The sequence below is a fragment of the Anser brachyrhynchus genome, assembly GCF_964034855.1.
Source record: "Anser brachyrhynchus genome assembly, chromosome: 3".
In the NCBI taxonomy this organism is placed as follows: domain Eukaryota; kingdom Metazoa; phylum Chordata; class Aves; order Anseriformes; family Anatidae; genus Anser; species Anser brachyrhynchus.
The window spans coordinates 2,533,400-2,557,432 of record NC_137696.1 but is presented as its reverse complement, the minus strand read 5'-3'; the positions used below and the strand labels follow the sequence as shown (position 1 = coordinate 2,557,432).

General features: G+C 41.8%; 2 protein-coding genes across 14 annotated transcripts in view; both read right to left on the bottom strand.

The window, feature by feature from the left end:
* The window catches only part of APLF (aprataxin and PNKP like factor), a 37,580-nt gene extending 36,234 nt beyond the window's left edge, over positions 1–1,346 (bottom strand). Inside the window, exon 1 of the mRNA XM_080587067.1 lies at positions 1,293–1,346. The gene's annotated coding sequence lies outside the window, so the exon portion shown is untranslated. The remainder of the gene's footprint in view (positions 1–1,292) is intronic.
* Positions 1,347–4,640: 3,294 nt separating this feature from the next.
* Positions 4,641–24,033, bottom strand: part of PLEK (pleckstrin) — a 66,131-nt gene continuing 46,738 nt past the window's right edge. For 9 of the 13 annotated variants that reach the window (XM_080587090.1, XM_080587091.1, XM_080587084.1 and 6 more), the window contains 10 exons: positions 22,534–22,647; positions 22,057–22,168; positions 18,345–18,500; positions 13,050–13,231; positions 11,726–11,817; positions 11,243–11,427; positions 9,650–9,754; positions 8,019–8,102; positions 6,719–6,788; positions 4,641–5,834 (listed from right to left, as the gene is read on the bottom strand). In XM_080587090.1, the coding sequence (XP_080443216.1) occupies positions 5,695–5,834; positions 6,719–6,788; positions 8,019–8,102; positions 9,650–9,754; positions 11,243–11,427; positions 11,726–11,817; positions 13,050–13,231; positions 18,345–18,500; positions 22,057–22,104 (1,062 nt within the window). In that variant the 5' untranslated portion in view covers positions 22,105–22,168; positions 22,534–22,647 and the 3' untranslated portion in view covers positions 4,641–5,694. Of the gene's footprint in view, positions 5,835–6,718; positions 6,789–8,018; positions 8,103–9,649; positions 9,755–11,242; positions 11,428–11,725; positions 11,818–13,049; positions 13,232–18,344; positions 18,501–22,056; positions 22,169–22,533; positions 22,651–24,033 lie in introns of all 13 variants that reach the window. The other 4 variants (XM_080587085.1, XM_080587086.1, XM_080587082.1 and 1 more) reach the window with 2 other exon arrangements.

Below are 24,033 nucleotides of genomic sequence, written 5' to 3'. Positions count from 1 at the left end.
AGTCATCTTTGTGCTCCACACTGTCACACTAGTAAAACCAGAAGAATAGCAGATAGATGCTCAGCAGCCACACTGCTGGGTAGTGGAGAAAGCGGCTTTATTCGTTATCAACATCAGTCCCTAAGAAGCAGAACAGTTTTCCACCCCATGTCCTGCTGCTGAAGGGAGAAGATCTAGCACTTAATTAAGAAATGCTCAGCATACAGCCTAAGTAATATAAGTATGTAATTAATTATTTATATAATCTAGCAGTCGTTCAAAACAGAAGCTTTTTATTTTATTATAGGTTTTGAAAATAAACACTTTGAACATTGTGGCATATTGTTAACACGTAAGAGCACATATATATACCACTTTTATTTAACCTAGGACAAATTCAACACAGCTTTCTCAGACTGCTAAAACTACCAAACCCCTAACTCCAAAAAGAGAAGCGGTTTGATGAGAAGGAAAAACTACAGCACATACCCCCTTCTCAGGCAGCAAGAAACCCAAACAGGAGAGGAAAATTAGAAGCCCAGCTTCAAGCTTTCTGCTGCACACAGAAGTTCATAGGGAGTACAATCAAACCTCTATAGATCAACAAGACCGCAACAGTTCACAAGCAAAATATCTGCACTTTTTGAAATGCAAACTGAAGGCATTTGCAGAAATACTGACTACAAAAGCCAGCATAGGACTGTTATCTACTCCATTTGCTTTTTAAGGTTCACTCCTATGTTCTTTTACAGTTTAAAAGGAACAACAAAATAATAATTCAAAAAAAAAAAAAGTTTTTGGTCTTCACCAGAAAGGATATCTAAGGAATTTTGTTATCATCCAAGCCTGAATCTCAGAAGAAATAGAGGCATATTACAAAGGACAACAGTTACCCAGACCCCTCTACAGCAAGTTGTTTAAACTTAAAATAACCTCTACAACCTTCTAAAGCATTTGAGAACAAATTAGTAAAAAACAAACAGTCGTTTAACGCTTGTAATAAAACAAAGTCTAAAAACAAACAAAAATAAAAACACAAGCAGTATTACTGCACTAAAGCATTATTTGTAACGTGGCAAACACAAATACAAACCCCGTCTAGAAGAAAAACTTGATAGTGTGTACTAAGCTATACCTCAGAAGCCTTACCTATTTTTTCCCTCTTCCTTATGAACAAACTTATGTTAAAGACTCATGAACAAACAACAGTTATACATCTAAAAATACATTTTCATTCTTTCACACAGAAGAAAAGACAATACACTGTAAAAAAACACAAGATTAACGATATTTAACAACAAAATAATACTAACCTTATCTTTCAAGAGAAAGCCACAGCACAGAAAATGTAAAAAGCTCTTGAAATCCACTGCTATAAACACATTAAAACAGAACTACCTCCACCTGAGGTGGGAGGTTATCAGATTATGGGAAAAAGCAACACCTGTGGCTGAAAGATTCTTAGGCTGTTGCAGTTCTTATGGATATTATTTTTTCAGTGTATGCAGAGGTGGTTTGCTTTACTCATTTTTCTATTAAAAGATGGAAAAAGGAGATTTGTGTTTACATGTGGTTTTTTGGATGCATAATTAATAAATATCCCTGAAAACCTGGCTGTAGTAAACGCTTGGTCAGCATTCCTGGGGAGGGAAAACTGTGGCAAGTCAAGTACTAGCAAAAGAGGACCTTTATTGTAGATGATATCAGACATGTCTTATAGTAATTGAAGGTTATAAGTATAGTCCTTCTCCTCAATGTTTTTGTTTGTATATTTGTTTGGTTCTTTTTTCTTGCTGTCCTTTAGTCTATGACACAAGAGTAATTCATGTCAAAAGTGAGAAAAGGAACTGGTGTTGAAAGAGTATTTGCTGAGTGTGTGGAAGTATGATCTAAATAAAAGGTGAAAACAGGTGGAGGAAGCATGGAACACGAAGGTCTACTCCTTTTTTTCTCTTGCAATTATTAATTCCTTGTGCTAGGCCTGCTCTCTCTTCTCTAGTGCAAGTATTCAGTATATGCCTCTTTCCTTCCACATCTCCGGAGTGACTGGACCGGCCTCATAATCTATATGCTTGTAGTTGCTTTTTAACCTTTAATTCCCTTGGACAAGATCTATTTGATATCTCTGGAAATCGTACTGGCATAAAACTAATATTCCTTTTTCCTCATAAACATCTATTCGAGTAGCCTTTGTCACCTTGTTGCAACTCCAGTGGCTATCTTCTGAATGACTTTATTCTGTTCAAGGGTTGTGACAATTTCCATTGTATCATGCACGATTCTTAAGGTCAGACTACTGGTGGCATTGAGAGGCCTACTTTGATTTTCAAAAGCACTGCCATGAGTTTGAAAATGGAGCATCTTTGAAAACTACCCCATATTAACACGTGTCTCCAATTCATTCCTTGTGAAAAGCTTATCAGAGAGGTGCCTCAACCCTAAAAAGAAAAAAGGCTAGGCCCTACTGAAATGTATTTTTTTTCTTATCGTGATTTTTTTGAGAACGCATCAGAACACATTCATCTTGGAACATGAAGCTCATTATTCATGCGAAGACTTGTGAGAACCTGACTTAAAGAAAGAACAGTCTGGAGTCATTTATAGTACCAGTCTCAGGCAAATAAGAGCATTTACGGGAAGGAAATGAGAGTAGGGTAGCATCAGACATAAACTTCCAATCTTTCTCCAAGAAAGACAGACAGGTTTAAACCCTTGTGACGTATATTAAAAAGAACCACCTGAGGGTCCATATTGAGAGAACATATTGGTATAGTCTGGTACAAACACCAGAGCTCTTCAACAAATATACTCATTACCATCGCCTACCAGAGAAAGCACCACTAGTAAGAGGGCAACTGTACCCTTAACTGGGTCCAGAGAAAAGTGACAAGGTCAAAAACTAGTAAAACTTCTTTTTTTTTAATAGACGGTTACACCCCTTGTTTGCTAAGTTGGGTGAGTTTCTATTTTTCATTTTCCTGTGCTGTAGGGTATTTTTGCGTTAGTGAGCTCTGAAGCAAAAATGAGCAGCAACCACAAAGCAATTATCAAGAAAGCAGGGCTGAGCAAACAGTCTATCTTTGCGCCATGAGGCTTCCTTCCTCAGAATGACAGACCAGGCTTCGGCGATCCTGTCAGCTTGCGTGAGATACAGGAAATGCCTGCTAGAAGCCCATTTCCTCTGATGTCCTAAATGGATGTGCGGATGCTGTCTGTGCCAGCCTGCTGCCTCAGTGTGGCTGCATTTTCTTTGTTATTTCTGAGGAGAAACACAGCTTATTAAAGAACAGGATCTGATCATTTACCTGAGGTAATCCAAGGAAGTGAGAGACACACGGGGTGCTCTACCACACTTACAAGAGACCTACCCAGATTCAACCCCAAGGACAAGAAGCTTCTTGAGCAAAATTCATGTTTCCTTTAGGATAATGGACACTCTGCTGAATTAATCAAATTGCCAGTATTCACTGTGCTCTACCATTGAGGTCACAGATATGCCGAGGCCTGTAAATTCTGAAAATCCAAGCACTTTGTGGTTAAAAAAAAAACAACAATAAAGGCCAAACTGTCTATTGTCTCCATAAACAGAGAAATTGGGGATTCAGGTGAGGTAGAAACAGTACAAAGGGCACCTGAGCTGTGAGCCTAGTTTAAGACCCAAGGTATTTCCCTTTAGGGCTGGTAAAGTCCTCTGAGGTCCAAATCTCATCACGCTGCACTAGCTGATACGTACAGAGTTTCAGCAGTGTCAGAGGAACTCTGTGCTGGGGTGCAGAAAAGAGGTGCCTGTTCTTCCACAAGTATGTGAGACCAATGTCAAACTAGATCTCCACGACATGAATGTACCCACAGGGAGTTCCTTAGGCAAGAGGGAGAGGTACTTGCATTAGTATGTTTGAGAGTAATAAGCAAAGGACCTTCAGACATATTAGGCTCAGATCTCTTTAGACCTGCTCTGTATGAACTGTTTTTGCTGCTGTTGTGAATTAGAAGATGATACATTCATATCCTTTTTCCTCCCAATAAAAAATGAATGCATTCATCCTGAATTTATTGTAAGACTACATAGTGATCTGTTACTGTATTTATAGCTTTCCATTGTGCTGGTAATTATGTTGACCTAAATGCATAAAGTAGATCACCAAAGTTATGTTTTCACGTTGAACCTAAGCTCCAGGCCCCAACAGGCTTGTATCGCAAGGCTGGTCCAGCAGACCAAGGCACAGTTCAGCTACAGCAAAAGATATTCATACTGTGTAACTAAAATAACCAAAAACGTTGTGTGACACCACAGCTTCAATGAACCAGAGAGAGCTTCTCCTTGAACACCAATTAGAATACCCTAGGCTGAAGTGACAGCAGCTTCTGGCTTCTTATTTTTCTTGTATACACGCATATAAGGGTATAATGAAACAGAAGTGAAGATAAGCTTTAGCTCCACATTGATTTTTAAAGATATCTGAATAAGAACTCTCAAGGTACCTTATTTAAAATTTTGAAGTTGTGAAGTTTACTTGCACACAGAACATCCGTCTGCAACAGGAACAGGCTACATGCAGAATCTGGTATTACTTTGACTTCCAGGTCTTGCTTAAAGTTTAAAGACTTCAAAGTTTGATGCATACAGTAAGACAAAAAATAAAAAGATTGCTCAGGTAACCTGATATCAACAAATTATAACATTTATTTCAGTTACAAAAATAATAATGTTTCTTTTATATAACTCAGGCACAGAGCCAAGCATTGAGTATATTGCTGTAGGTTAAAAAAGAAAAACCCTAAACACCACCACCTCAGTTGGAAGTTCAGTTGGTAGTTCAAGTAATGCATAGATCCTTTCCCTTCTCCTGCACGATTCTGAATTCAAATACAGGTCATATCAGCAGTAGATGACACCCTAGCAACTGCTTTGGAGATCTAAATGAAGAAAAACAATGGTCCTGGAGCAGGTTCTTACGGAGAAATTTAGCAAGGGTCAAAATCAAGTGGATATGGAAGACAAACGGATTGCTTCATGTTTGAAATACCACAAGAGAAGAATTTTCCTGTGGGGAAACTTCTACATCTTTCAGATTTGTAAGTGCTTTCCACATGGTGTTTCATTTCCATAATTGTCTGCATTCTCCCTTTCCTTAACACTAAAGGATTTTAAAGGTTTGGTTCAGGTTTTTGAATTAGTTAATTTCTTTCCTTAAACCTATTATATTACTTTGGATGGGAGAACATGGCAGTAGAAAAACTACTGGCTGGTAAAGAAGAAAGTGTAAAGTTTGTCTGAAGAAGCCTTTGAATTATTAGAAGATACTGAAACACAACACAGGCTGAATCACAGGTGACTAGCGGAGCTCCTTACAGTCAGCGACATGATTCTGTCCCCTGGTAATGGTGAAATTCTTGCTGTCTGCAGTGGCAGCAGGGAAAGGCTTAAGGTATAACCTTCCCAAGGTAGACTAATTCTTACAAGAAGCACACACTAATGTGACATGTTCTATGCTGTAATTTAGTAAGATATTACCATAACAGAAGTGGAAAATGTTAGCTTGTTAGTGCCCACTATAGAATTGAAACTTACTACCCACCCCTCCCTTCCCCCCCAACCCACAAGCCTCAGGAGGCCTTTCCAGATGATACTGCTTTCTCAGTGAAAAGCTAAAATTCCTGTTTTGTTTGGAGTAATTAATTTCAGTTGTCTGTCTTCTGGCTGGTGGATCATCTTCATTTCCCAGTCCTAGAAACTGCCTGAATTGCTTTGATCCACTCTGTACGCTCTGTGGATGAAGCTGCTTGCAAGTAATAGTGGACATCATTTGCTGTGATGATTTCAAACAGGTTGTTTTCAACATCACACTTCTTGGCTACAGGGAAGAAATAAGGAAGTCAGCTATGAGAGAATAAACTCCTGTATGTAAAATGTTTCTTCTTTTGCATTCTGTAAACAGATTGCCTTCCTTTCTACAGCTGTGCCTGATCATGCCTTTGGAAACCATTTGCAAGATAGGATCCATGAGATCTGTCACTGTCTTGGAGAAAAAAAAAACGTGAGTTCTGCACATTTCACTTTCAGGAGTCCCTGTTCAATTGATGTCCAACCATGGAAGAATCTGCAGCCCTGCAGAGAGCTTATATTACCCAAGCCCTCCAGTGCTTTGCCAGGTATAAAACCAAGACATTTAAGTCACGTCAGAAATCTCTGGCTCTTTTCATGTACTGTAGCACAGCCTACACAGGCATTGAGATGCCAACAGACTTTCTGGCTGGGGATGAGAGCCTGCCTCTCCTGTGGAGCAGAGAATGCATTGAACGAACGCTTCTCGTTCCTTGCAGCAATGCTTAACCATTGCTGTTCCCACAGTTTCTAGCTTTGGGAGGGAACAGAACATGTAGAGTAACAAGTAATTGGCACAACCATTTGTAATGTAAAGCTTCCACATGAAATCCATGAATTAAAATGAGAACTCAGCTTATTTTGTGTAAGGCCAGTTATCCTAACATAGGGACACCATGTCATCATTTTGACAAGTCTGAACAACTGACAAAGAACAAGATTCCCACTTGCTACCTTTATCACAGTACCCTCCTCCAGTAATTAAGAGAGCCTAGTAATTAGAAGAATTACTGAATCATTGCAAATTGGTTTTGAATTAAAAAAAAAAAAACACTTGTGGTTTCAGGCAGATTTAAAGAATACACTAGAAACTTATAACACAAAACTTAGAACTCTTTCAGTAAGGTTCCTTACAGTCTGGCATATCTTCCACTGCTGTCACCACGCAGCCCCTCAAGTGAATTGCTCCGAGAGGATCTTCTCCCTGGGAAAGATAAGAAATCAAAATGAAATACAACTCATCTGAAACTCTTCACATGTCAATATCTGACTAAAACTCCAGAATGAAAACAAAAACATTTGGTGACTTTGTATGTTACATGAGAAAACCAGGGTATCCTCAATCTGTATGATATGGAGGGTAGGGGGTGTGCAAATCTGCAAATAAATAGGAAATCTTTCAGAATTTGGAATTCAGGATCTGCAGAGTATTTACCATGCTCTGAGCAAAGGTGTGAAAAAAATAATAAACCTTTTGCCAGCTATAGGCTTTCCTTTGATGTTACAGTGAAAAGCAGGTTAGTTATAAAGAAGAGATATTTAAAAGTTTTTGGTGGTGGTGGTGGTTTATTGAAAAACAAGCAGCAGGAGCAGATATACATTTATTTACAATCTTGTCTTTTTCTGCACTTGAGGAAGAAGGATTGCAATAGCCAAAGATTGGGTGAAGAAGCATTTTTGTTGGCATAAGCCTGAAACCAGCAGTTCCTATGAGATGACACACTTCAGCCTTTTGGGAGGAGAAGCCAGGAGTGGGAAAGATGCTGGAAACAGAAGTCACACTCCTCAGCGTTGATTCTCCAGTGCATCTAGGCAGCTTCTGCCAAGCAGGACAGACACAGCTTAGAGAACCTAAACCCACAATAGCTCTGCTCCTGTGGCAGTGCTGGACAAAATAAATAAATACTATGTGCTGAATTCATCTGGAAACCAGCTTTTGTGGGTCAGGTTTTGTCTATGGTGATGCCCCTTCCTTTCTCAGAGCAGGCCTTGATCCATAAGAATTACACGAGAAACAAAATGCCATGTTTCAGTCTGACACAGAAAACACCTTGATTACAAACTGCAAAATGATGGTATAGTCTTAATTTGCTCTTCTAACCTCATCCATCAAATGGGACCACACATTAATTCTAATTAATCACAAAGAAGAGGTGAGAGAACAGTTCAGTGCTGCCTGTTCCCAGGTCTGGATGTCACATGCCAGCCCCAGAAACCATCCTTCCCTCTGCTTTTCCAGAAGGCAGCCAGGTAGTGTGAGCACAAACAGCCCCACTATCCTGCTTGACCTTTTCCGTCACACATCCCCAAGCAAATACTCCACTTATATTTCTAGAAGAATGTAGCTTTGAAAATAAATTTTAAAAAAATAAAAAAACAAACAAACCACCAAATAAACAGGGAAATAAACCAAAGTTGAACAAATGTATCTTACTCCAGCAGGATCATAGTAGTGAAGATATGCAGGGTCCTCTCTTAAAACAAACTTCCTCACTTTCCAGTTTTTCCTTCGATGTCCCTAGAAAAATTAAAAAAGAGGCATGTCATGAACTGCTTTCCCTGCAAATGCTTGCAGTCAGCTTACCCATGCACAAGAGAACGTGGGAATACAAAAGGGGAAAAAATTAATATTTTGGACAGGAAATATTCACTGGCTTCTCTCTTTTTTTTTATACACAAAGTACAACAGCTTCAACATAGATGACATTCACATGAGATGTCAGAACAAGGTTTAAATGCCACAAAACATGGCTGCGATATGTCCTGCAGGAAGGGTTCAGACCCTAACCTTTCTCCACAGTATCCCTTGCTGGCTGGCTTGGGAAGCTTCCCTGCCAGTTTGCTGCCTTCCAGCAATGCTGTTCTGAGGCATCCAGCCTTTGTAGGACCTCTCACACAGGTGTAGACCAAGCAGAAAGACAGCAAATAGATTTAGCTCCAAGTGGTATAGACATCCAAATCATATTAACAAGACGCCCTGGCTTATAGTCCACCAACTCCAGTCAGTGTTGTTTAAGTGCTTTCAAGCTCTGGGAGATCTCATCATGGAAGCTCTGGGAGAGCTCAGTCTGGGCCAGCCCACAGCCTCACAGACTCATACTGGGCACATGGACCCTGAGCACTCATGGACTATACCCAGTTCATCTAGTCCTGGCCTGTCTTCCTAGAAGACAGGAAATTTTCCCTCCAATGCAAACATCCTGCCATTCATAGCCTGAGCCTGATGAGAAATCATAAAAGTTGCAGGGAGGACAGCCTGGGAGACATCCCAGGAAATCAACCCCTGTGACCAAGGAAGATGAAACCTTCTTACTAATTTTACAGCATTCACAAAGTAACTGGGGTAACAGCGCTTCCCAGCAGATCTAGGTTTTCCCCATCCTTTGCTGCAGTCTTGAGAATACACATTACCTGCAGAAACGGTGACACTCTCTAGCAGTGATCCATAGTTCACTGAAGGTGACCAAATCCAGATTAACTGCTGGAGACTGTCGTGAATCATTTCCTCTCAGTATTTCAAAATATTAGTTTCTCAATTAACTACTGCTGTTTGCAAGAAGTTCCTACTAACTAGACAGAGGTGGATGTGACAGGGTAAACGTTAGCAGAAAGATTCACATCCAGTTTCTTCTGTTGCTTTTGAGTAATGTGGTTGAACAAGAGAAATACAAGTGAGCACCACCAGAAAGTACTTATGGTCCCAACAGATATTTTCTGGTTTCCTTCATGGCACCAAACTTCCAGAGGAAGCAGATAACCTTGCTAAAATACCTCCTGCTTGTCACATCTCTTGCTTTAGCACTCTCGTGTTTAATTAAAACACTAAGCTGTCTTGTTCTGTACTAAGAACAATAAACCTTGCAACTCTGGACAAAAGCCCTGCTGCCATGCTACAAAATGGGTTCTTTGAGTAAAAAGGGGGAGGGACAGAGATTAAACCTGTCAAATGCGGACATGGCATAAGCTAATTTTTCTCTCTTCTTTAAAACTTTTAGGTGTAGAAGAGTAATTTTGTATCCATTGATCATCATCCCAGTGAGAGAACAGAAGGTGTGCAATACTGACCTGTTTCAGTAAACATCCTTGTTTGACTACTAAGCCTCTGAATTCTTCTTTCAGGACCACATCATCGTCACTAGAATTCCCCTCGCAGTAAAAACCACTGTCTGGCTGCATGACCACAAGAGAAAATTCAGAAGTTACACAAATGGTGCCTGTTTATATATATATATACAAATCTGACTTCTGTTTGGCATCCTTTCACCCTGTTTCTGTTACCAAAAAAAAATAAATTAAAAAAAAAAAAATCAACTTTTCTACTGGAAAACCATCCTGTAAAGTTGAGGACCTCTCCAAGTTGCCATGGAAGCATTTCAGTATGAGATAGGACTACACCAGGTCTTAGGGCATCTGAAGAGAGCTGGAGCATCTACATCTACCTCAGTTCATACGAAGCCACATGAAGCGATGTTGGCACAGCCAATACATCCCAGGCTGTCCATTCCCCAACCCAATATAACCTTCCGTTCCCTACATCCATCACAAGCACCTGCAGTTTGAGAAGAAGAGGAAACTCTCATCTAGGCCATCTTCTCCACACCAGATAAATTGTGATGCTGGTTACTGAAGCCTTACACTGCTCAAATGGTATGAATAAAGGTATGAATAACCACACGTATTGCATGTAGTAAGCTTTTGTGCTTACTGTTTACCTGACACCAAGTCAGACATTGACCTGCTGCAGCCTCCTCACACCACATTGGTACTGAATCAAACTAAAAGCAAGCTGAAAGCAAGCAAATTACACATGAGGTATCAAGAGAAGTGTCCCTGGTAGCCAGGAACTGTGATGGCCACATGGCTGCCTTCACCAGCACCGTCTGTGCTTCCATTTCTGCACAGGTAGAGTCTTCCTACCACAGAGGTGTTCTAGGAAAACAAATGAAGTAACGGGAGATTCATTTTTTCATGGAGTGATTCTATGTGGTAAGTATAAACAAAACTGTAATATTTAAGCCATTTTACTTAACAGTAGGAAGACCCTTTGTTAGCATCAGTTCATAAACCAAACATTTTTTAAAATGTTTCGCTGCGATTGTGGTATTGCAAGTTCTACAAATCCATCCACAGAATATGAAACAACTTGAAAAGGTTGGGTAAGCTACCCAGCACAGGTGTTACCAGGTAGATAATAAAAAAAACAAAACAACTTTTGCTTTTTTGCTCACAGGCAAGCTCTATGTGTGTGCGTGTATGCCTGTGCTCTGAGTCAGATCTGCCAGCTCAGTGCACAAAAATGTGTTTCCAGCTTGAGCCACTCTGAGAAGCCCCATGATGATGAATTACTCTCTTCCACTCCACTGAATCATCAGGGGAACTGGTGGCTAAGTCCTCGTCAGTGCTGAAATTACTGGGAATAACGCCCAAGTTAAGAAGAATCTCTGCACTCGGTTCACACAGAGCGCTAGAAGAACTGTCTTGGTTACAGATGTTAAAGTGAGACAGTTTATTCTGAGTGTCACATAGAGAAAGACAATTAACATAGATCTCTAGTTCTGTACAATCTTTCCTCCAGGACTTAAGAATCCCAACTCAAACCTGAGAAGAGCAGAGTATCTGCAAGTCTGGGACAAAGGAAAACCAGAATACAACACTCACAAAGTAGTAATAGGCATCGCTGAGATCTAAGAAGGGGGTGTCTGACAGTCCCTCAGCTGCAGCCTTGGATGTATCTCCTGCAGGCTGTAGGTAGCCTTCGCTCAAGAGGGAAGAGGCGAGCATGAGTCCTTCTTTGCGATTTCGGATGGAGTTGCTAGACACCAGCCAGTCAATCACAGAAGTGCCTGGTTACAAAGAAATAAACGTTATCAGCCACAACCCAAGACAGACAGGCAGAAACCTAAAAATACTTGCTGGCACTGGTTTAATTTCCTCCTTCTCTTGCTTAACATGGCAATATCTGAACACTTTCTTAAGCTTCATCCTTTGAGCATCTCCCCTGTTGGTCAAGATGACCTCTGCCAGGTTTTTTCCTAAAACTTCTCTATGCTCTACAGAGCTTAGAGCTGTTTTGATCTATCTTGAGACTCTTAGCTCTGTGCTCTTTTTATTGAATGGAAAAGATGAACAAGAGCTTCTTACCTGTAAAGCAGTGATTGAACACTTTCTTATCTTTTTCCAGTTTCAACTCCTTTATTCCCTTTTCAGGATCTTTCATTGAGAGGTACAAAGCACTGTGCATAAAAAGAACCACAGAAACTGTTAGCAAATAAAAAGCTTTAGTCGGCTGGTACAGTAATATCATTGTCTTTCACAGGGTCTTCATATTTTATGAGCATAGCAATCTCTATAGACCTACAGTATGACTTAGTTTAGTCTCCTGAAAAGTTTACTGTGCAAAGCACAGAGGCCTCACCACCTCCCTATCATAACTGTAGGAACAGAAGAGTAACTGCACAAAGGGCTCACCACACCTCTATTTTAAGACTGTACCAGCTTGTGATGACTGCAGTGTGAACAGAGGAACACCCACTGCTGAGGCTCCTCTGCAGAGCTTCACAGCCCTGGTGCTTTGCTATGTTCTCCCAAAGGTCCTCAGCAGAGCAAAAACACTGTGACATCCCCAAAACCCGCATGCTCTCAGAGGCCCTGAGTAACTTCAGTGACTCCTGGTCTGACTTCCCTTCTCCCCCCTTGCTTTTCACTTGCTCAAAACTAATTGCCCCTGGGGCTCTAAAATGACGAGTAGGACAAACACTAAATGTCACAAGCTAAATCCTTTGGTTCGTTATTCAGTCAGGGTGATCCCGCTGCTGAAGCCATTGAAGACAGATTTAGCTGGATCTTGGTCCTGTGCAGTTTTATACAGTGCTTTAAGAAGCACAGTAGGCTCACTTGTACTTTGGTATTTACTGTGCGAAGACAAAAGTTACACTGTCCTTATTTTTTATTTTTTTTTAAGTACTGACAAGCAGATGGCTTTCTGTATGTGCTCTTTATCTCTTCTTTTCCCTCTACAAATTCCAAGACCTCTGGCAGGCACCACTCTCTCATCACCATCCAAAAACTATTGCTAACAATAGCATTTGCCTGCAGAGCAAACAAATGTATAAAATATTTCTAAAATAAATTCTGTACTGTACAAAAATGCCTCTCCTGAAAGAATCACACTTCGGCTGGGGTCTCCTTTTGCACTGCAGTGTGCTCAGAAGCTTCCTCATAAGTAGAATCCTTTGACAAATACACATGCTTTGATGAAAGTCAATGTATTAAAATGATCTACCGAGCTCTAACCACTAGCTCATTTCGATCATGCTGCATGCTCTAAAACAGTTACACAGAAAGGACTCCAAGGGAAGCCAGCTAGGTAGCAGAAACGGTTATAGCTCTTCCACATCGACGTTATGCATATGCCACACTGGGTGCAGGTGGAAGTAAATAGGAGTGCAGAGCTACAAGAACAAACCTCAGGTTGATTGTTTCAGGCAGTCTGATAGATTTTCTTGTGGATTTTCTGGCAAACCTTTGGCCTCCATCTATGCACTGAATTGCTTTCTTGATATCCCGTACCCAAGCATCTCTCTCTTCCAGGTAGGCAGCTTGAAAAAAGTGGTCCTGCTGCTTGGCTGCAGTGAGCTTGAAGACAAACTGGAAGGATAAACATTGTTTTTTAACGTTACTTTGGTGTAGCTGGTTGGATATGATTAACTTGGTATCACCATGGCATACCGCCTACCTATGCCTAAGGGGCTACAGAAAGTGCTTTAGAGCCAGATGAATAAAAAACATTCTGAAAAAAAACATGGACAGGCAGTATACGTAACTGACTCCTTTTGTTACTTCCCAGTGAGCATTCCTGATGTTGTCAGCAGAAGAGAGTGGCACTGCTATAACTGGTGATTTGCGAAGTTCAAAACAGCTGAAAGACTGAAATACCCAGTCCCTGCATGCTTACAGCGGGCATAAACTTGTCTTAATATATTTAGAGATGTCGTCAGTTCAGAGGAGAACAACAACATTAAAACAAACAACAAACTGCATCATGCTGCTAAGGTACTGATTCACACAGGGAGAAAAGGACACAGTCACATTGGAGGGTAACTGAACACGTTTGCATTCTTTTAAGGGTTTGGTAGGTAGATGAAATATCTGACCCTTACGTACACCTTCTGATCACTGCTTTTCTAAATTGATCACAATGGAAAGCGTGTATTCCCCAAAACCCCAGAAGCGAGAACAGATCTTTTAAGGTAGGTCTAGGCAGAAAAAAACACCAACCTGAAGAAGAAAAAAGTTTAGACTGTTTGATCTCATTTTCATCCAGTGATCTTTTGGATGGAAAATACAGATCTAAGTACTCAGTCAAGAGGGCTTCCATTTCCTCTAAAATGTAGCTCCCCGTAAGTGGAACTGTTATTTGTTCCACTAGTTGTGGAACAAACCAGGTTTCTGGTTGTACTGGAATAAACAGACTCAGCTGGCATCTAACTAAAAACATCAAGCTAATAAGGGAGCAAACAGCATGGGTTCATGAGGACAAGTAGAGATTATCAAAGGGCAGAAAGCAGTGAATCTAAAACATGGACATCAAAACACCAAAGTCTACTGAAGCCTGCTTTTGTAAATGGCATGGTTCTGAACATCCCAAATATCTATCTTCCAGACTGGTAAATGGAGAATATTCTGATGTCCTGAAACCACACAGAAGTCCCAGTGACTACTGTGGAGATTTCAAAATTGCAAAGCACTGGATACACAGTGAAAAGTTAGAGTTTTTATTTCTAGTATGAGGAGAAAGAGCTTTCCAAGTCTTCTCTTAACTCTAGCTTTCAGAAACCTAGGCCACTGGGCTGGGCTTCCAGGCTTCCTCTGAAGTTGGTGGAAAGGCTAAGTCTCCAATCCTAGAACTGACCAGTCTTCTTTCTGGAGATGCACATCTATTTGTATTTTTGAGAAAAATTAGAGCATCAACTTGCACTAAACCCCCACAGTTTAGCTAAATTAAGAGAAATGAATCCTACTATGAGCAACCATACATGATAATGCTATCCAGAGGAAAGCCAAGGGAGAAGCGAAAAAGAATAGAGCAGAATTAACATCAGATTAAGTAGTGATGAAACAGATCGACAACAGTGAACAGTGTTGAATACATTTTACAATAAAATCTTTAAATATACAGTCACAGCCTCTTGTGAACAGGATATATCTGTTTAACAAATCCAAGGTCGCTTCCTTTCCCCCCAACATCAGCTTTTTGCAATTGATTTAATAAACCAAGTGTGCTGATGATGTGCTGTGAGGTTTCAGATAGGCCTCAAGGCAGGGACACATTCCAATTCAAAAAGCCAAAATCAAATCAGATGAATACAAAAGTCTGCTCACAGCTTGATGGGTCCAATTTGGGGCAAGGACTAAGTGAGTAAGACTGAACTTACAACTGACGTAACGAGAAAGATCCCATTTCTTACCCTACAGAAGTCTTGCTAGAAATGAAAGTTTAGTTTTAGGTCGATATGAATGTACACAAACCACTGCAAACCAGAATAATTCACATAAGAAGCAGAACTGTACGTTTTACCTTATAACCAACTAGAACGTAGTATGCAATGCAGAGGCTTTGAATTCAGCTGTGAAACACAGCTGTAAGATTTAAGATACAACGATAAAAATTGTGTATTTTCAAGGAATACATGCAGTAAATTAATTTCACTCATTTGGGGCAGTAACTGCTTGTCAGAACAATCCCAGTGACAGTATTGCTGGTACAGATGAGCATGTTGCAGTTTTGGCTGTCTGAACAGTGCAAGTTTTCAGACAAAGTATGTCTCCAGGGCTGCTGGTCTATGGGCTTGCATAAACATCCCACTGACCCAAGGAGGATCTGCTCCAACACCTGCTGAAGTCGTTCGTATCACTTTTACTGACTTCAAACTCTGCAGCAGATCTTACTTATGAAAAGACATTTTGGGTGCCTTGTCCCCCAGGTCTGACACTGAACACTTCGGACTCTGCCCATTTTGTAGAGTGCACATACGCTGGTGAATTATCTTTTCATTATTGCTAAGGATGATACTGTTACTGACATTTCCAAGCAACCACTACAGAACAATACTGATTTGATCTTAGTGCCTTTGTGGGACCTAAAAACTAGCAAAATCTGCCTGGAAAGAAATGCTTTATGAGAAAAGCTTTACTTCTAGCATTATGTTGTAGGACCTGTAATACTCTTGAACACAGTACCCTCCTTCCCATGAGTAACACCTCACATAAAGAGTAAGGAGAGCTGTACAGAAGATTGTTACTTAGATAATGTAGGAACACAGTTTAATTAGCTGAATTAGAACTAAATGTGTGCAGATAAACTGAGTTCCTTTATTTGGTTATTTAATGTCCTACCTCATGCTCTAGCCCTGGATATAATTATACTGCACCCTTATTATTCACGGTTTGCAAAAGAGGTGGAGTCAAGTGCAACAATGCAGAGCTCCTGCCTTGTGCTCGGGCAATCCACCGACACAAAGCCATGCCTGCTGAAGCAGAAGGTCAGGTGCAAAGCTGCAGGAGTCAAACAGTAAGGATTGCCCAGCCATGCCTACAGGTGAGCCAGGCAGTGCTGTTGGGGAGACGAAAGAGTAAATGGGTTTGATCTCAACTGCTTCTGAATCAATTGGATGCTCTCCCTTGCCAGTTCAGGTAGTGCAACATCTATGACAGGCGCGGGACAGGTTAGGGATGCATGGTCATGAAATTCTGTCTGGGCACAATAATGGTCTCCTTCCGTGGACAACTCCCAGTGCCTACAGAGATCTCGGAAGAGCTGGCAGCTCTTGATGATCCTGCCCACAGTGGGATTTACACAGTAATGGTCCTCTAAAACCTTTTGTCCCCAGAAGCAGCAGCCATCCATCACTTTCCTGACTCAGCCCAGGATTAACAGCAATCTTATTCTCTGCGAGTACTGGCCCAAACAGAGCTTTTAAGTTAAGAGCCTCTTAACACATTGAAGTCTAAAAAGACTCCATAAAATCAACATAATTTTTTCATATAAATATTGGTCAGAGCACAGAAAGAAAAAAAAAAAAGAGAAGTAAAAAAAAAGAAGAAAGAAAAGAAAGCAAGCAGGTCTAAACCCTGACTCCACTCACCACAGAACTGAAGGACAGATAATTCTCCTCAGTTTATACATATGAGAGAATGAAGTGCTCTCTGAAGTGCACTCTCTCACACTATTTCTACTTTTCTAACACTCCCTGAGATTCTTTTTTGTTTTGTTTTGTTTTTCAGTCATCCGCCTGCAAGTTTATTTGAATTGCAGTTGGATAATCTCCCAGATTCTGGGGGAAACTCTCTGTGAGAGGAATTCCTGGGTCTATAGCACCTATTTAATAAACTGAAATTGAGAGTTGTTAAGTTATCAAAGGGCTAAATATATTATTCTTTGCTCATGGAAATCCTGTTTCACCAACAGATACTTTTTTTCTGGAACCCTGTAACCAAATATGTATGCTTGCATTTTCCTGCATTTTATTTTCTTTCAAATAAGACTCTTAATTTATGAATATCATGATCTATGCGTCTCACTGAGAACTTAGAATCAAAAAATGCTTTGGGTTGGAAGGGACCTAACAATCATCTAATTCCAAACCCCCTGCCATGGGCAGGGACACCTCCCACCAGACCAGGTTGCCCAAAGCCCCATCCAGCCTGGCCTTGAACACCGTGAAGGATGAGGCATCCACAGCTTCTCTGAGCAACCTGTGCCAGTGCCTCACCACCGACACAGTAAAGACTTTCTTCTGAATATCTAATCTTAATCTAACCTTTTTTAGGACAAGGAGTAATGGCTTTAAACTATCTCTACACTCCCTGACAAATATCTTTAGGTACTGGAAGGCCGCTATAAGGTCTCCTCACAGCCTTCTCTTCTCCAGGCTGAACAACCCCAACTCCCTCAGCTTGTCTTCATAGGAGAGGTGCCCCAGCCCCCTGGGCATCTTCATGGCCCTCCTCTGGACTTGTTCTAATACGTCCAACTTAGACCTTACCCATGTGCTTGCTGTGCTCAGCCACAGACAGCCCAAATGTGTACATCATTCGAACTCATTTCCCCCAATTATTTTCCTCTCTCTCCCCAAGTATACACGTAGCTAGCTCTTAGTCACACACAAAAGCTCTACACATAACCACGCAATGTGCAATTAATACACATCATGTGAATGCGAAATACGTGGGGTCAGGTAGTTACCAGAGGGTAATGAAACAGGAATCACAGCTTTCTGGGGGGCATTTGTACCACAGCATTTATCTCCTTCCTGTTCAAATAGGCTAGTCATGGCTCTTTGCCATGATAATTATTATTCAGTAATTAATAATTATTTTTTTCTGTTGCTCATGAAATAGTTTTCCACAATTTTATTCTGTGGCTCTTAGCAGCTGAATTTATATTTAATACAAAAGTTGCCCCATTCAGCTGCTAAGTGTCCCATGACAGTATAATTTAGCTCTGCTCTGACAGATTTAGAAATAAAAAAAAAAAAAAACCACTGCCTGAATTGCTCTTCCTGAAATATCCTGAGTTTTAACTCAAACAGTCACACCTTTCAAACTCTACACAAGTCCAATCTTGCTTCCGACCTTCTAAGACAAGGGAAGGTGACCACCAGGATAAACGTAAAGAATCTAACTACCAGCCTTGTGCCCCTTCAGTGCCTCCAGGAGTTCAAGTATACTGTCAATCATTGTTATAAAAAAACATACTTACCGTTCTTTTGCCAAAATCTTGGCATGGGCTGTTAATAGTGCTTCCTTTTAGTGGGACCATCCCTTTGGGGCTGTTGTCAGCCTTCCGCTTATAGAATTCAATTCCATCTTCTAAGAGCACGACCCACATCGGCTTCCAGGTATTAAACATGCTGCCCTGCATCAATAAATCATGGTGTGCATTATGTCTGATAAATCACTGTTCATATGATATCCACCAAAGACCAGGGAACATCTGATTGACTCTAAAATAACTATAGGGTCTCAAGGGAAATAATGAGCCACAACCACACCCATCTCACCATGCTGTTAAAATATGTTATTCTTCTGACAACTGTTTATTTCCCCTTCTAGTCACCTCTGCTGTGAATTTTTCCAAAATTGCATCGTGACCCCAGATGATGTTTCTTTTCCGTACGTTTGTGATTTCAAAATGACCCAGTGACAACACTAGGAACAATCCTCAAAAATTCCAGATGCGAACTGACCCATTAGGGCGCTCTCATTAACTCTGGGCTTCCTGTGCTGTATTTAGGACTTGATGCCACAATACAGTCAGCTCTTGAGGCCTGGCTGTCAGATAAGAAAGCACATATCTCAGAGGACTTCTAGACTTAAGAAAGCAACAGTAAGGGTAATGAGTAGTTCATAGGCCTTGGGCTGCGGATCTCCAACTGGTGAGGTGAGAAATTGAGGTGCTTCGTTTCATCTTTTAAAGCTTTTACTTCCTGTTTCTGAATCACAGCAGTTAGATGTGAGAAATTCAGAAATAAAGCCAGGGCCAGATCCTACGTATAGTGAAACATATGGCAAAATTCACAGGGCCTCAAAGAGGAACAACCTGTCTCTGTGCTGAGCACAATTAAGTGCTAGAATTATTAAGGCTGTCGTGTCCTAGCTAGCTTACCTCTGGTCCAGCCTGCAGACAGCTTCAAAAACGGTCACAATCCCAGACACCCAAGTGACTTACTGCTCAGCCAAATGAGCATTTAGACGTGCTGAAAATCAACAGTTCTGAGGAGTTACTGATGCACACTCGACATTTGTAGGCCTCAAATCAGAGGCTATCCTCCAAAAACATTTGATTTCTTTATCTTTCTGGCACGAAGAGAGACCTCGGTTTATGCTCCCTCTCCTACCATGGTGGCTAAGCAGAGCTAAAGCTGCAGACAGAAATGAGGTGGCCACTATCACACTGTGCAAGTGGATTGTTTTGATTTTAAAATGGGCAGAGTTATTTTTATTTGCATTTCTGCAGAAGTGAACAGGACAGAAACACTGAGTCTTTCCCTCCTTCCCCCCAGGATGAAACCTTTGACCATCACATCCTTTTTTTCCTGCCTTAGCTCTCAAGAAAGGCCTTTTGCACTCTGAATCAGACCTTAAGTTCAATTACAGGATGGAGAGGAAAAACTGTCAGCAAAGATCTTACTGAGAATGGGACCTGCTTCCAGCCTCTGCAGCACTCACTGCAAGCAGAAGGTGCCCCACAAGTGAATGCTGCCTTCCAAAGGTAAACTGCTGTGCTGGAGGCTCTCTGGAAACCCAGATGAACAGAGAACTAAAAGAACGGTCCAACCTTGATGTGGATACCACATATGGATTGAATGCTGTTTTCTTTTGTTTGAGCCATAAGAATTTATCATTTTTGGAGAACCCAAATTGACCCACAGGTTGATTTTCTGCTAAGGAATCAAGTGAGATGGTGAGCCAATAGAAGAACCACTGCAATTTCCTTTTGCCAGTTTATTGCATCTTACGATACTTCTGCTTATAAAGAGACAAGTCCAGTACTTCCTGAAGACTCTGACATTCTCTGTCAATGGAAGCCACTGCGGAGCAGGGTTAGACTGGCAGTCTCAGATCCACACAATCAGCAAGCCTGAACATAGTCATGTCGGTCTCAGATAAAACAGCTCATGAAAGACAAATGCAGGATGCTGGATTTGATTTTCCTGGACTAAAAAACAAATCATCTCCCTTGCTCCAAAGACTGCAGGTAAAGATGAGTGTTCCCTGAACTGCCCTCTGAAATCATTAGCCAAGTTAATAGCTCATGCAACTTCCCTATTTATTTTTTTTAAATATTTGTAGCACTACATGAGTAGAAAATGAGTTGTTTTCTGTGCTTGCTCAGATGACCCAAGGTCCCCCACATATACAAACATTGGCTTAAGCTGACATAAGATCAACTCTTAAATCTGAATCCATATTCAGTGGAGATCATGTTGTACCAGCCAAAACACTAACCCCTAAGCCTAATGTAAATAACAAGAAAATCCGTGAAAAATCACCTCCACCCCTTTTGAAGATGATTGTGGCTGCACGGGTGATTACTCTGGCAGGTCTGATCAAGAGTTTCACTTTACAGGCACAAAGAAGAGGAGGAGACTACTTAATTAGCACAGAAGAGCAACTGAGAACATGCCCATCCTAGCTGGATGCTCTGGCTGTGGAGTTCACAGCAGCCTCACTGACAGATCCATGTTAGCTGGTACCACTCCAATCTGCATCTTCTGCTCCTTTTGCCCACCAGCCTCCCTCTAAGCACACTGCTGCTCCTCACCAGCAGCATAAGCTCACTTCTGCAAAGACAGAGCCAACTACAATGCTGTTAGAGAACAGGAGCACACTTTCCACTTCCCCGTTGCCATTGCAATAGCACCCAGCTGCAACTTTCCATTAGCAACACCCACAGAAAAACTTCTTGGGGACCCAGAACTCAGAGGAACAGCAGGGACTCATACTGGCATGTCTGTATGCATCTTTTCCCTGGCATACCCAGCCAGGCACACAACGTGGGATCGTCCACCCCAGTGTCTAAGTTTCCAGCCACTCCCCTGCCATGGAGACATATGGATCGTGAGCCATCTGCTCTCAAATTGGGCCATGAGAAGTAGAGATCTGCAACCTGCTGTGCGTGAATTTGGTCGTCTCCTTCCTCATGGCAGCATCGGTGCAGCTTTGAGATTACTTTATGAACTTGCTTCCTTTCAGTGTCGGTGGAAATAAGACTGATGAATGACCTTTTTGCAACAGCGGTCCCAGATTAGAGACCCCTCCAGCCAGCAGCTCTAATGAGTGAAATTCTAGATTTGATGAGCACAGACACCGCTGCACAGAGCCCCAGAACTGACACAATTTGAACTGCTTTACCCCAGACTGATCTCACTACAGATTTACATAAAAATCTTGACCTTATCCTGTGGGCTCTACCACAAAAGACTCCAGAGCAGAGGTTGCAGTGGGGCAGTGACTGCCTTCACAGAGGAGAGGAGTGCCCACAGCCCCACAAACTCTCCCTAGGCCAGACTCTGACTTGTGATACCACTACACATCCCCAACGTTTAACTCTGATTAAGTGCAGTACAGTAGGCTGTGGCCATTTCAAGCTGTTACCTCTTTTGCCAAGCTGCCAATAAAGGCATTCTTCATGAAAATAAGACTTTTTGACCCAGAGGTACATCTACGATAAATGCAAAGTACCTTATCGTATAGGACACTAACAAGATATAACTGCTAGCAAGTACCTCTGTAATCACTAACATCACACTGTTTTATTGCTCAAGGAATTATTTTCATTTGCATTCTTTTTTAGAAAAATAGGAAAAAAACTATTCTGTTTAAGCAACTGAAACCAAAGTACGTTTTCCCATAGTCCCACAACCCGTTCAGTCAGCTTCCTCCTCCTCTGTCCAAAGCCACCCCCTTACCTTCTTTACCAAGTAGCCCTCTCTTATGCGCATTGGTTCTCGCTCCATGGCTCGGACGGTCCTGCTCTCAGGTCTATCAGAGACGGCAGTTAAGCTCCTCTGGCAACAAAGTCTGTGGGGTAGAGTTTTTTTACAGTACAGCTGTGTCACTTTCACAAGTTCCTCTGCCTGCTAATCACATGAAAACAAGCCCATTTCCTCTTAGGGTGAGAGATAGGGAAACGCAGAAGCACGTGTGTATTTATAGGCTGCCTCTGACAGAACAGGCAACGGCATGACAGAACGCCCAACTGTATCAAACACTGCCAGCCTTGATGACAGAGTCCTGGGAAATTGAGTAAGCATTTTAATGCCTAATCCCAAGGACTCAAGCCCACTCTGTAAATACATGAACTCTAGGAAAACAACAGAGGGTGGCGTACCATGTGGCTGCCTGACGCACACCAAAAGGATCTCAGAGACAGGTTTCTAACTCACCAGCTCTGCCAGCGTTACTTCATCCCATCTTTAAAGCCTGACTCCCAGTGCATGAGCAGGTAGGGCTTGGCGGTGAACTGGAGAGCCTTCGCTTGGTTAATCGTGCTGCGCCCTCTGCTGATACAAGAAAATTGTTTATCAGACGTGGTCAGGTTTTGGGGCTTGACGCTGAGGCTTCCCACAGAGGTTGGGTGTCAAGCAGCACAAATGGATTAGACGAGCACATCGTATGAAGCACCACTGAAGGTCACCTTCTATGAGCATCTTTCACTTGTCACACAGCCCATTTGGCTATGTTTGGTAAAAGATAAGGCAAAAACATTTTCCGGCATTTGGTATAGAGCAGTCACGCTCCCTCTTTCCCATACGGGAGGAAGGGTGGTGCGACACAGGAGGCAGTGACGCATTGCCAAGTGCTCTCCCACACGGAAGACTCCGTATCACTTTACAGATGAACCCAGCGTTACTTCATCTGTCACCCCTGCTACTTGCAAAGGTCTTTCACCCTGACAGGCACAAGGCATGGAGCTTCCTCCCAACAGCAGCATTGTGCAGGCCATAGCCACTGCGTCCTGAAGTGCTCCATTGCCAAATTCCCCCCCCCAAAAAACGTGACTTTTTCCTCAGACAAATTCCTGTTCTCCATTTGGCTCCTGTCTTGTCCCAGCTTTTACTTAGAAGTGTATGCAAGTCCAACAAGGTCTACAACAGAGGATTAAAAAAAGCTCTGAGACTTTCTCTAGCCATTCTTCAGCAATGCGTATTTATTGGTTTTCCCACAGATAAGAGTCCACTCCCTCTTTTGTAACGTTCACTATCCCAACTGCTAAATGTTTCTCCTGGCTGTCTGAACTGAGATTTTCCTGTAATGATTTCCACTTGCTATAACTTGTCCTGTCCACCATGGGCACGGAAACTGGATTACTCCCTTCTCTGTGCTAGCAGTGATGCACAGTTTATACACTGTAAAGAAGTCTCCTGCTAGCTGGCATGCTCTGCTGAGCCCCAGAATCAGGTCAGCAATCTGTTTAGCTCTTTGTGAAGCTGCAACAAGGCTCCTACCAGACAAGCTCCACAGCCAAACCGCCTGCTCTAATTTTCTCAAACCTTTCTCTGCTAGCTGCTATTTAAATGATCTCTGTAGGCCCATTGTAATGCCTGATGTACTCAGAAGCTTGTAGACTATTAAAAAACAAAAAAAAAAGCGCACCCATAAGGCTACAGAGCATGGGGGTAAACTTTAAAGACCACAAAGTAGCTCTCAGTTAGCTCTTACTTCTTTGTCTACCTTGCTGCCGCCCTTTAGTCCTGAGGAAAGGAAACCCCTTCCCCAGCTGGAAGGGCTTATGGAGAAAAAGACTAAGAAACTGCCAGCGTCTTTCTCTCTGCAGGCAGCTTTTGCACAAATTTTCCCCTTGGCATCCCTGCCCACCTGCTCCTGCTGGTTTGGTGTTTATGCTTAGTCAGGATTACAGTGATGAACTGATAATATGAAATGCC